At 42.6% G+C, this 14,207-nt stretch overlaps 1 protein-coding gene across 1 annotated transcript in view; it reads right to left on the reverse strand.

Moving 5' to 3' along the window:
- Nucleotides 1-7,651: 7,651 nt before the first annotated feature.
- LOC146036584 (Krueppel-like factor 5) overlaps nt 7,652-14,207 on the reverse strand; it is a 69,169-nt gene continuing 62,613 nt past the window's right edge. The window contains exon 5 of the mRNA XM_083160537.1: nt 7,652-7,830. Within this exon, the coding sequence (XP_083016663.1) occupies nt 7,652-7,830 (179 nt within the window). The remainder of the gene's footprint in view (nt 7,831-14,207) is intronic.

The raw sequence follows: 14,207 nt of genomic DNA on the forward strand, positions 1-14,207 counted from the left end.
ACACTGGGTTAGGGGACAGTTGAGTTGAGTGCTATAATAGGGGACAGGGATCTGGGTTTGTACAAGCCACACTTGGTTAGTGGGCAGTTGAGGGCTATCGTAGGTAAAAGGGGGTGTAGGGGGTTCACACTGGGTTAGTGTGGGTATAAGGGCTCCACCTGCAGTCTGTTGGCTCATATTGCGCACTGGTTGAGGATCAGTGGGGACACTGGGAAGGAGGGTGTTAATGCCATAAATAAAGTGCTATGGCCATTACACTGAGTGCTGGGCTGTGTAGATGTAGCTTATCTAGACTTTAGTAAAGCTTTTGACACTGTCCCACATCGCAGACTGTTAAATAAACTTGAAGGTTTGGGATTGGATTTTAAGATAGTTGAATGGATAAGAGCGTGGTTGCAGGACAGAAAAGAGAGAGTTGTAGTAATCGGAGTACAGTCAAAGCAGGGAAAGGTTGCAAGTGGGGTACCCCAGGGATCTGTACTTGGACCAGTGCTTTTTAATATCTTTATTGGTGATATTGCAAATGGAATTGAGGGTAAAATGTGCCTTTTTGCAGATAACACAAAGGTATGCAACAGGGTAGACACACCAGGAGGGGTAAAACAAATGATTGATGATCTAGGTAGATTAGAGGAATGGTCAAGAGAATGGCAACTACAGTTTAATGCCAAAAAAAGCAAAATCATGCACTTGGGTCTCAAAAATCCAAAGACTAAATATAGTATAAAGGGCACTATAATGGGAACTACTGAGGAAGAGAGGGATCTAGGTGTCACTATTTCGGGGGACTTAAAGGCAGGTAGGCAATTTAACAAAGCAATGAAGAAGGCAAGTCAGATGCTTGGTTGCATAGGGAGAGGTATCAGCAGTAGAAAGAAAGAAGTAATAATAATGCCACTGTATAGGTCATTGGAACGACCTCATATCTCCAGAAGGATATAAGACTACAAGATCTTAATATGTATACTTTGGAGCAGAGAAGGGAAAGGGGGGACATGATAGAAACATTCAAATATATCAAGGGCTATAACAAGGTACAGGTGGGAGACATTCTTCACAGGAAGAGGAGCAGCAGAACAATAGGACATGCACTGAAACTAGAGGGAGGAAGATTAAGGGGAAATTTGAGGAAGAATTTCTTCACAGAAAGAGTAGTAAATAAGTGGAATAGCCTCGCATCAGAGGTGGTAGAGGCAACTACAGTAGTACAATTTAAACATGCTTGGGATAGGCTTATTGATATCCTTACAAAAAAAATAAGGATCAAATATGGTTTGAGGTAACATGTTTAAAAAAGGGGCAGACTAGGTGGGCCAAGTGGTTCTTATCTGCCGTCAAATTCTATGTTTCTATGTGTGCCAGGACCACAGCAGGGGTGTAATTCCCTGCAGTCCTTGTTCCTGTCCGTGTCCCTATTGTCCATCTGTGTTCCTGCTGTAACTCTCTGTCCCTCTCGATGTCCCTGCCATCCCTCTCGGTGTCCCTGCCGTCCCTCTCGGTGTCCCTGTCATAACTCCGCCTGTCCCTTCCGTCACTCCGCCTGTCCTGACCACAGCCTCCTCTGCACCACTGCAGAAGCCAACCACAGCCTCCTCCACACCACCGCTGACCACAGCCTCCTCCACAACATTGCTGCTGACCACAGCTTCCTCCTCTGTAAGATATTATACAAGTGAGGCATAACATGTAATGGGCATTATGGTGTGGTGTCGTGTAATAGGTATTATGGTGTGTGGCATCATGTGTAATGGACATTATGGTGTGTAGCGTCATGTGTAATGGGCATTACAGTGTGTGGCATAACATCACCATGCCCCTATTGTCATGTACAGTAGCTACTCCTCTAGCTTTGTGTCACCACACCCCCTCATGCCACGTGTCTACACCTACAGCGCGTGCTATCAGTACCACCAAGAAAAAAATACTACTTGCACCACTAATTAATTAATTAATTATTAATTACTTAGTAATTCTTTTTATTAAGGGTGCCTTGAAAAAGTCATGGAGACCCAAAGGGTGCCTTGGACTGAAAAAGTTTGGGAACCACTGTCATAGACCTTTCTAATTTTGTGATAGGCACCCACCCAGTTCTCGGTGCCTTAGGCAGCTCCCTAAAGCTGCCTAATGGTTGAGTAGGCCCTGCAAATACTTTTACTACTATTTTGTAATTTTACTCCTCCTAGTCTACATACATTTAGTAATGTCTTAATTACTCCATATCAGAATAAATAAGTCAACAAAATTCAGCATTCAAATATTTATTTAATATAAAAAAGAAATTTACAATTCAATTTATAAAAAAATATATATTTATATACATAAAGTAGGCATCATGTTTCCCTATAAGGATTAGATGAGTATCAGAAGAATCTAATTTAAATAACTTTTTTAATAACATCTCTGGTATTGACCAAGGGTACTGTTACAGGCGTAACAGAAGCACATCCACAACAAACATTGGAATAGAAGGGATTGGCAGAACTTTATTATCAAGCACAATATGAATGGAAACTCTTTGATTTGTTCAAGTTCAGAACTGATACTTTATATATTTAAACATTAATCCTTGAACATAATTAAAACTGAACTCATTGAACGCATCCATTCAGCCATGCCTGCAATAATTAGAGGCTGGACAACAAGGTAAATGTCTAGTGACATTCTCAGACATATGTCTTAGCTGCAGTTTGAAGCACAATAAAACTTCATACTCATAGGATTATTTTTCTAAAAATGTTTGGGTAGTTTACATATATAAATGTTGGTGAATTCAGTATTTTGCAAAATTTAGCTAAAGTATAGTTGGCGGCAGTAGTCTACTTGGGGGCTGCCCAGTACAGGACAAGGCCACTCCACTATCTGGGTCCCTCCCTGTGATGTGGCCACAAAGTCACTCAAGTGCAAGTGCTTTGCTACACAGCAAAGCGCTTGCACATAACCGCCTGCCTCTCATCTACGCAGCCTAACTGCGAAACCAGGCATAGGACGGCCATGTTTTTGGTCGCAGTGGTGATGTCACGCAGCCACCATGGCCTTGCAGCGGATTGGACTGGACATGCTGGCATTTTTTGGGCCCAGATCCCCCCTCTGCCCCCCACCTTGGTCCGTTGCTGGCCCCATCATAACTTGAACTGCAACATGCGAACATACACAGATCTCCAAAAATCACAATCTGCGTTATTCGAAGAACAGCAATCGGGTCTGAATCGAACCCTAAGATTGCAGTATGCAGAATGCTTATTACATAGATTTGTTAAAGAAACAGTCACAAGCATATGGACTCAATGTCACAGATAATGACTTTGTATAATGAATAAAAACTATCAATTTATTGTGGCATACAAGGATACAGAGCAGATACAGGCTACGCTAATGAGCTGTTTCATGGAATCATATTTGAAATGATACATCATTACACTAAAAATGCATGATAAGTTGAGAACATTGAGTAAAAAGCCGAACATGAATTGCAAAAATCCATTGTCTATGGTTCATAAACAGTACTGTATATACATTGTGCCCTTATAAATGTACAAACAGCAAAGAGGAATTGTTATGTGTTGCATTCTGGACTCTGGGGTAAATTTAAAAAGATGAGAGTTCTACTGAAGATAAGATCAGATTATAGTTAATAAAGAAATGGTTGTGTGCCAGCACTTGCTGTCTCAATAATTTGCTACACGGTTCTCTTAATAGAATTTTTTTATATAAAAAATACAATACACATATAATTATACAAATATGTAAAAAAAAAAAAAAAATTTAAAGTTATCTCGTATTGTGTGAATCAATTAATAGATCTTTTGCTTTAGAGTAACCAATACCAATAGTCCCGAATTAGGGAAGTGTGGTGGGGCTGACAAATATATTACCATCCAATGTCTCTGGTCGTTTGAATAGCCAGAATAGTCTGTGCAAAAAGTATCTTTGATTTTTCTGGCATTAGGTATAGATTTGCAAGTGGATAGCGATTAGAGATCTATTCGCAATTCTCTTGCAATTTTGCATGGGGCACTTTCTTTTTCTGTCTGGGTGGTGGTTTTCTCCTTGCAGTCCACTGCAAATTATTTGATTAGCTATCCATGCTTACTAAGGCCCGTGATACAAATGTACATCTCACAAAATACAGAATAAAGTCAGATCACTGAGGGATAAAGAGGAGGTACTGTACTTTCAGTAGATACACCATTGTTGTTTTATATATACGTTAAATGCACTTTCCTGAATTTTAGAAACAATGGGGCAGATGTTTTTTAGCCTGATAAAGTGTTGATAAAGTGGTGATAAAGTGGAAGGTGATAACGCACCAGCCAATCAACTCCCAAATTTCATTTTTAAAACACAGCTGATTGGCTGGTGCATTATCACTTTCCACTTTATCAACGCTTTCTCACTTTACCAGACTTAATACATTTGTCCCATTGTTTGTTAATGTGTACTTCTGTACAAAATCGGCTTTGACAAATGGAGTGTATACTTATACTTTCAAATATTATTGTGAAATGATAACATAACAGAATTAACTTAATTTCTTGAAGTAGTGTTCCTTTACCTACAACTGGAACACAACCAGACTACTTTGTTCATATATATTTACACACAAATACATAGCATGTACTTATGCCCGTTTCCCACTGCAGCTAAAAAACGGTAAATTGCAGATTTTCAGCGCAATTTACCGTTTTAAGGCTGCAGTGGGAAAGTGCCAGAGTTGAAATACTGTTTAAAGCTAAATGGTATTTCAACCCGTTTTTATAGCAGAGTCCTACACGTTAAAATAACGTTTAAGAGGCAGTGGGAATGCCTCCTAAATGTTATTTAGCCTTCAGGCAGTCCCAGTGCCTGATGAGACCTAGTAGTTCTTACTTTGTGCATGTGTAATGAGTGCACGTGCATAATAAAGAGCCTCTCATTACATATGCACATATGTAATGAGCGGCTAATTATTATGCACGTGCACTCATTACATATGCGCAAATTGAGAACTACTAGTTCTCATCAGGCACTGGGACTGCCTGTACCCTGCATGGACCCTGCATGGACCCCCGCTGCCTCCCCACTGCCCTGCATCCCCGTGCAGGTAAGTACAAGGGGAGGGGAGGTGGGGGCACAGGGCAGGTATGGGGGGTTAGGCACTCTTTACACTTGGGGGGGGGGGAGGGATTAGGCACTTATTACTCTGGGCACTCTACATTTTACACGGTTCACTGCAATGGGAACGGTACTTAAATGGTATTTAAAACGGTAATCTGCTGCAGTGGGAATGCTAATACCGTTTTAAATACCATTTAAGATTACCAGTACTTTAAACTGGTCTGCAGTGGGAAAGCAGCATCACTGTATCACAGAAAAACATAACAGTTGCATATATTTTCCATTACTATCCTTAGACACTTTGCTTTGATTTTACACATATTTCCTAAATCTATTTTGCATCACACTGTACACATGTATACATCATATACTAAGGCACAGAACTTATACGACCTAACATTTTGTTCATGGCGCAGAAGATGGAATTCTTGTCAGGGTGATGTCTAAAGTACAGTGTAGCTATCACAAAGTAACAAGTTTATATGCACAGAGATCTGTGCAAGTCAACACCCTTTTCTGGGAGTGACGTGACATAACACGTCTCACTTATTTTGTGAATTGAGACAAGTTTTTCCTACTTAAATGAAAAACGTACTCTGTGAAAAACAGACTAGAATCCATTGTTGATAAGCTGAATGGAAACATTAACATTAGCAACCAGCGTCAGTGTTTCTCTTCTGGTTGATAGCAGAAGATGAAGTTAAGTCTGTTAACTCAGATCATTATTTACACTGTTTCACAGCACTATTTGTATAAAGTAACCTTACACATTACATTTCGTGTGAACATTCTGCTGTAGTGACTTCAGCTGTTTTAACTTTTTACCTCACAAATTAGCAGCCACATAGTATTCAAGAAGAATTATGAATACATGGGGCGAGATTTATTGGGTTTACCGTTTTTGAGAAAATGCGATTTTTTCTCAAATCGCATTTTTGCCGCAAATTCACATATTTAATGAGGTGTGTATTCCGTCATGAAAAGTGCAAGAAAGTGCGATGTAGGGCGATTTTCGGGATGAAAAGTGTGATTTTTTTAGTCATGAAAAGGTGCGATTTTGTTAAAATTGGCGTGAGGAGAGACCAACGCTGGATCGGTAAGAATGTGGGTGTAAAAGTGAGGTGTATGGATGTGTATGTAATAAAGTTTTACTTTTCTGTGTGTGTGTGTTTTATTTTAACATTCTTTTTACAGGTGGACTACAAGTCCCAGCGGGCCCATTAATGCCCCGCATGCTGGGACTTGTGGTTCTCCAAGTCCCAGCATGCGGGGGAGGTCTGCTGGCACTTGTAGTTCTCCTGTATTAAGCAATGTTAGGAATGTGAATAACCATATCAGGCTGGCGTCCAATGGCCAGGGACGCCGGTGACAGCCCCGGGCTTCAGCCCTGGACGGGTGAAGCCTGGGGGGGGACCCCTTTATTGGGGGGGGTCCCCACTCCTCCAGGTACCCCGTCCAAGGCTGACCACGGTGCTCATGGTACGGCCGGGGGACCTTGTGTAAAAAGTGTCCCCCGGCTGTGGCATGACACTGCGGGCTGTTGGAGCCCGGTGCTGGTTTCAAAATACGGGGGACCCCCAGATTTTTTGTCCCCCGTATTTTTGGAACCAGGACCGGTCCAAGAGTCCGGGGCTGGTTTCAGAAATACGGGGGACTCCTACACATTTTGTCCCCCGTATTTTTGGAACCAGGTCAATGAGCCCGGGGCTGGTTATGTACAGGAGGGGGAACCTCACGCCAATTTTTTTTTTTTTTACTTTTACACAAATTTTACCAAAGAACCATACACAGATCACAATGATCTGTGCATGGTTCTGACAAAATCGCCATGTTTCTGACAAAATCGCCAGTCAGGATCAGGTCTATTTTTTTTTTGAAGTTTAGACCAAATTCGCATCTCATTAAAAATGCGAATTGTATATTTTTTAATGGGGAAAACATCTGGATGCGAATTCCGGATTTAAAAAAAATCTTTAAAAAATTTTGCGGCAAAAAGTGCGATTTATGCCGCAAATCGCCACCCATTAAGTAGTCGATTTGGGAAAAAAATGAAAAAACGGCCGTTTTAGCGATAAAAATCGTCAAAAACCCAACATCAATCTCTACTAAATGTCACCCATCATTTATTTTCAAATTCTGCATTTTGTATTTACGGTATTTTACTATAGGTATAGACTTTAATAAAAAAAAACATTGTATTTCTGTGTCATAAATACTGTACCTGGCTAAAGATGTTATCTTTTTTTTAAATTCTTTACAAATGGTGACAGGAGCATCCAAAGGTGGAAGACAAGATTTAGTACAGTACTTGCACAGTACAGAACATACTGCATTATGGAAAGTCTTTATCACATCTATCTGCATAGAAATTAGGCTTGCTGAAAAAATATTTCATGAAGTTCATTACAGTATAATTCCTTGATGTAGTAATGAAAGGTTTGTTTTATATTTTATTCATTCGGTCAGCTTTAGTCACATTGTTCTTCGAGACCACTCTTTAAAAAAAATATCTATTTACAATATATACTGTATTGTCTTGTTAGTGAATTCTTAAGGCCTAGTTTTGATGTCGCTTCATGTGCAAAGCAAGGTGATCCGAGCGAGAGAAGCAGCGGCCGCAGGCTGCACACTTGAAGGGCTTGGCACCTGTATGCTTGCGGTAGTGCCTTGTTAGCTCGTCAGAACGGGCAAATCGCCAGTCACAGCCCTCCCAGGCACATTTATATGGCTTCTCACCTGCCAAAATAATGAAATACAATTAATACAATTAGTATAATTCTCCAACTATAACAATAACTGAATTGCATAACAAACACAAAAGTCTTCATTTTTTAGGTAATTAACAGTATTTGCTTTTCATTTTTCTCTCAGTGTGCATTTCTGTCAGCTTGCAGTAATCATTTCCCTTTCAACAATTCTCTAGTGTGTACACGTCTATATACATTTCTATGTCACTTTTTCCAAAGCGGAAACACTGTTTTAAAGTGTTTTTAAAAAAATTCAGGGGACTGTGGACTTTTAATGGGGGATCCCACAATATATGTTTTAATGCTACAGCTGACAGTTCAGGCACCAGGAGCCTTATTTTGGTTCATTCTTTCTGACAAAATCCTTCTTAGATGGGCAAAACCATGTGCACTGCAGGGGGGCAGGTGTTACTTGTGCAGAGAGAATTAGATTTGGGTGGGGTTTTACTTCAAAGTGAGATCTATATTGCAGTGTAAAATAAAGCAGTCAGTATTTACCCTGCACAGAAACAAAATAACTCACCCAAATCTAATTCTCTCTGCACATGTTACATCTGCCCCCCTGCAGTGCACATGGTTTTGTCCATCTAAGAAGGATTTTGTCAGAAAGAATGAACCAAAATAAGGCCCCAGGTACGGATACAATACCTTCTAGCTACAGAGAGCCCTGGGCCTGGAGAGACCAATAGTGTTCTTTAGACTTTCTTAGAGGCCCCCATGTCACCCCAGCTCAGTGAAAACTATATAAATTGGGGTGTGCCACCTATTTGATCATGTACAATTAACATACCTGTCCTTCATTTCCATTCAGACATACAGAATGTGGTTATCCACAGAACCGACCATGGCTGGATTAAGGGGGGGAGGGGAGGGCACAGGGGGTCAGTACCTCTGGGCTCACCTCTATCTAGGGGCCCCCTGTGGTAGACATGTATTTTTCACTAAATACGGTACTTGTTTCCTAGAACGGCGCCCATCGCGGGCATCGCATGTACATCGCATGCCATTATAATGGCATGCGATGCGACCGATGCGATGGCCGCGATTTTACATAGAAATGCATGTAAAATGTAAATCGCGTCGGTCGCATCGCATGCGGCCAAAAAATCGCATACGATGCGACCGACGCGATTACCGATTTTACATAGGGAACAATGTTAAATGGCCCAATTGACCCGATTTTACATAGGGAACAATGTTAAATGGCCCACAGACCCCAAATAGCTACCCTGAAGTGTGAAATGGCCCCCCCAATTGTTAACGCCACCCCACGATCAACGTCAACCTGAAGAGTGGCGAGCGCAGCGAGCCTGTGAGGGTCGGCGGTACGCGTCCTCCGACCTTTTCATACCCCCACTATCCACGTCGGCGTGGAGTTGAGAATAGAAAGTGTGGCGAGCGCAGCGAGCCACCGAGCCCAAAGCGTGGCGAGCGCAGCGGAATACGAGCCTGAAGCGTGGCGAGCGCAGCGAGCCCCGCGAGGGGACACGGAATACATGTTAAGTAATCCGTGTCCCCTTGCGGGGCTCGCTGTGCTCTCCACACTTCGGGAGCGTGTTCCGTGTCACCTCGCGGGGCTCGCCACGCTTCGGGCTCGGTGGCTTGCTGCACTCGCCACACTTTCTATTCTCAACTCCACACCGACGTGGATAGTGGGGGTATGAAAAGGTCGGAGGACGCGTACCACCGCCCCTCGTGGGCTCGCTGCACTCGCCACGCTTCGGGTTAACGTTGATCGTGGGGTGGCGTTAACAATTGGGGCCATTTCACACTTCAGGGTGGGTATTTGGGGTCTGTGGGCCATTTAACATTGTTCCCTATGTGAAATTGGGACAATTGGGCCATTTAACATTGTTCCCTATGTAAAATCGCGGTAATCGCGTCGGTCGCATCACATGCGATTTTTTTTGGCCGCATGCGATGCGACCAACGCAATTTTTTTCCTTGCGATGCCTAAGATCAACATCGTGGGCGCCGTTCTAGGAAACAAGTACCTAAAATACATACAAATGTTTTATTTTTTAATTTTAGCTACAGGTTTTGTGCATGGGCGTGAGGTAATGCTGCAGCTTTACCTATCTGCCAATGTGACAATGATTAATGGTATGCATTACTGGGAGTTGACAAAGTCCCATGAGATTTTGCACAAGAGGTCAGAGGCTGAGAAGCTTTTGCTGAGCTCTGCTTGGTGGAGCTCATCATATGCCTCTCAGGCCCATGGAGGACAGCAGCAGCAACGGTCATGTCATGGGAGGGTTTTTAATCAGAGGCAGTGCTGAGCCTGTCAGGGCTTCTACAGAGTAAGGTGCAGAGGGACAAACACAGGATTTTCTTGTTTGTATGTGTATATATATATATATATATATATATATATATATATATGTATATATATATAGCAATGTAGAAGGGTGGCACTCCAAGCAGATGGTTTAAAACGAAACTGTTTTGCAATGATGCGGTGCCCTCCAGTATGTGACAGTGTTGCTGACACCGATGTATGGTTGTGGGGGACGGCGGCACTCGCAAAATGAAGACATAGGAGACCACTTTCTCACAATGTTTCGGGGCTGTGTTGCCCCTTTATCAAGTGCAAAAAAACAACATTGTGAGAAAGTGGTCTCCTGTGTCTTCATTTTATGTATATATATATATGTATATATATACCGTTCAGAACTCTATAACCAATTGTCGGATGCCCACGTCTATCAAAAACTAACTGCCAACCCTATCAGCAAGTACCAACAGGAATTGTTCAATATTCTCACTAAGGCCGTTAATGACGGAAAGATGTCACCCAAATTGTTTAAAGCAGTCTTTAATGAACATCCTATGGTACCTGTTCTTTATTCTTTGCCCAAAGTCCATAAAGACCCTCTGTCACCCCCTGGAAGGCCAATAATTTCGGCACGCAATTCATTATATCAACATGTTGCCCAACTGCTAGATCATTTACTGCAACCACTTTTGCCACTCAAACCATCTTTCTTGAAAGATACCACCCACTTTCTTCAGTTGTTGAATCAATTTGATGAGTTACCTGCTGGCACCATCATGGTGTGCCTTGATGTGTGCAGCCTGTACACCTCCATCCCACATGATGGTGGGTTGGAGGCTGTACGCAGGTTTATTATGCAGTACCTTGATCCCAACATACTTGATCATGAGTTGTTCATACAGTTGCTAGCGTTGACACTTCAGCGCAACTACTTCCTGTTTGACGGCGGGTACTACCTGCAGCTAAGAGGGTGTGCCATGGGGTCTCCTCTTATGCCAATATTTTTATGTTCTTTGAGGAGGAAATTAGATTTTTTTCTGATCCTGTTGTTCGTGATAGCTTGCTCCTGTTCACCCGTTACATAGATTACATTTTCATTCTGTGGACGGGTGGACAGGAGGCGCTTGTAAAACTCATTGCCGACATCAACATCGGCAATTCCACCATCAATTGACATTGACTCATTTCCTTGATGTTGCAGTATCGATTGACCATAACAGAATTGGCACTGATGTCTACTTCAAGGACGTGCACAAGAACACTTTTTTAATGGGTTCGAGCCACCATCCACCAGCCCTGAAACGTGGCTTGCCACGTTCTCAGATGATGCGAGTGGCTCACATCATTAGCAATCCTGCTGAGGTGGAATCTCGATTGGACACCTTGGTCTCCAAATTTGCTGTTCGTGGCTACGACCTCAACACCTTGACACTTCAAAAACAAGAGGTTTTGAGAATACCTAAGATTGACCTCCTTACCCCTCGTGTCAAAAATCCGGCAGCGGTATTACCATGGTCCAGTTCTTTCACCACCGCCAGTGTGGTGATTAGACATGCCACCAATGCCCTCTGGCCCATTGTCAAAACTGACCCAGATTTACCTGGACTGCAAGCAATCAGACTACTTGCAGCCTTCCGCAGAGGCCCTAATCTTAGGGACCGTCTGGTGAAGGCCGAAATCACAGGCAGAGGCATTCCTAAACCCCCTAATACTCATATCAAAGCCCCTGGTTGCTATAGTTGCCTATCATGTGAAACGTGCAAGCACTTGATCACCTGTAAGCAATTTAAACACCCTCACAGGCCTAGGATGTACGATATCAGACAGGTGCTGACTTGTCGGATGTCCCACGTGGTTTAGATCATTGTATGTCCATGTGGGCTGTATTATATCGGGCAAACTACCCGTACCTTCAGGGAAAGAATGGCGGCACACCGGTCGGCCATCAACCTGTCTCTTCTAGGCAGGGAGGTGGACCAACCGGTTGCCCACCATTTTAAAAAATGTGGTCACTCTATCTCTTCTCTAAAATACTACATGATAGATCATGTAGTTGAAACACTATGTGGAGGAGATCGAGCCAAGAAATTATTGATCAAAGAGTCAGAATGGATCTTCAGATTGGGGACCATTCACCCAGATGGCCTCAATGAAAAAATCAATTGGAATAGCCTATCTTGAGTACTGATCTGGGCTCAGTGACTACCTCTGGGACACTTGTTTATTTTCTAGTCTGTCATTTGTGTATCTGTTATGTTTCTCTAACCACCTATCAGTTATCTTATATTGTCATGTATTTGTGTATTGCAGGTGCTTTCCAGCAATTGAACATGAAGCCCAGCTATGTGCGCATTGTGGACACATCGGCATGTCATCAGGTTCCTGTGTCGACTGAGTTATCATTTAGTGAAGCATCCACCATGATGTGATCCTTATGAAGCCTCTGACCAGGTACTATATGTATGCCATTGGTCACATGGTGCCCTGCTGCTGGAGCTGGATCAATAGCGGTTCGCAGCCTCCAGTTACTATATTACACCTGACCCGGGCATCTCAGCAGCAGGCGGCAGATGTCCTATCCTCCGTGCAGGGTCTGTGGAACGCTACACTTCCTATCCTGTGAAGCACACGCTGTGGGTTGCTTAGCAACCCTAGTTGTGCGCCGCACACAGGAAGGAGTGAGCTGTCTGCTTCCGCCCGGTGGATTCACGCTGCTCGCGCGTCTGTGAGAAGCCTCCGGTCAGGTAAGTATAAATTGTAGCTGTGCAGGTCACCCATTGCTGTAGGTTGGGGCTGAGGACGGGTTTGCATCCCCGAAACGTTCCCCTGTACACATAGGCGTGCACAGCACATTTTATAAGGGGGTGCACCACCTATTGTGTATGTCTAACACCCATTGGGTGCGTCTAACACCACCAATCAGGCGTGTCTACCATCATCAAAAGGTCTCTTAGTCACAACATAATCTCCTGCCTATTTCTGTCAGTTTTTAATCTTCTTATTACTCTCTGTAACAGTTCATGCAAATAAAGTCAAAAACATATATGGATGACACAGGTATGTAGTGATATGACAATGGTCTAGTACAATTAACAATGCAAAACACACATGATTGAATTTTGGGCTCTTCTTTTAATAGAATACAGTTCTAAAAAGCAAAAGTCTTTGGGTAAAAGATATTGCTGCTTGCTAGCGGCAGGGAGGGGTTTATAAGGGCGGGCACAGCATTAGGGGGTGCCTGTGCACCCCTAGCGCTCTATGTGCGCACACCTATGCCTGTACACCTTCAATACAAGCCTTTGTTTTCATCAATCAGTCTTCTGAGTGCCGTTTTGTCCCCATATCAATTGGAGATTTGGATTTGTGTTTTACTCTATTCTGGCACCAAGAGCACGCTGAACCATTAACCACTTGAGTGCCGGCAGCTCTTGGACTTGTGTATATATATATATATATATATATTTTGTAAATGTAGACCGCACTCACACTTGGGAAATAAATCCAACGGTGGGGTGTCTGCGAAGGGGTCCAGAGTGTACTCCGTACTCCAATTAATAAGGATTTTCTCATATAGATGCAGGCACTCGCCACTTTATAAAAAAAAAACAGTTTTGATAAAATACTTTTCAAGTTTATTGTTCAACGTTTGAATGTAACACCAATGACATGTTGAACAATAAACTTAAAAAGTATTTTATCAAAACTGTTTTTTTTTTATAAAGTGGCGAGTGCCTGCGTCTCTATATGAGAAAATCCTTTTATATATATATATATATATATATATATATATATATATATATATATCGGGAAAGGGGTGGTACAAGCGCCGAATGGATCCTCCCAAAAGAATAGTTCTGTCCTCTTGGTCACAAGTTGTATTTGATCTCCCCCAAATACACCATTCCTCTTTCTCTTCTAAGAGTGGCAGCTCCTCTCCTATTGGTTCCTGTTCCAGAGAACCTTTGCATAGAAATCTAGAAAAAAGAGTGAGATGGGCGCCTTCTGGTGTAGTATGTTTATGTTTAATATATGGATCCCTTCACCTTTAGTGAATGATCACCCCAAATGTGTACAAGTGTACCGTTGTTAGT

The sequence above is a fragment of the Crinia signifera genome, chromosome 9 (assembly GCF_055691185.1).
Source record: "Crinia signifera chromosome 9, ASM5569118v1, whole genome shotgun sequence".
Classification (NCBI taxonomy): domain Eukaryota; kingdom Metazoa; phylum Chordata; class Amphibia; order Anura; family Myobatrachidae; genus Crinia; species Crinia signifera.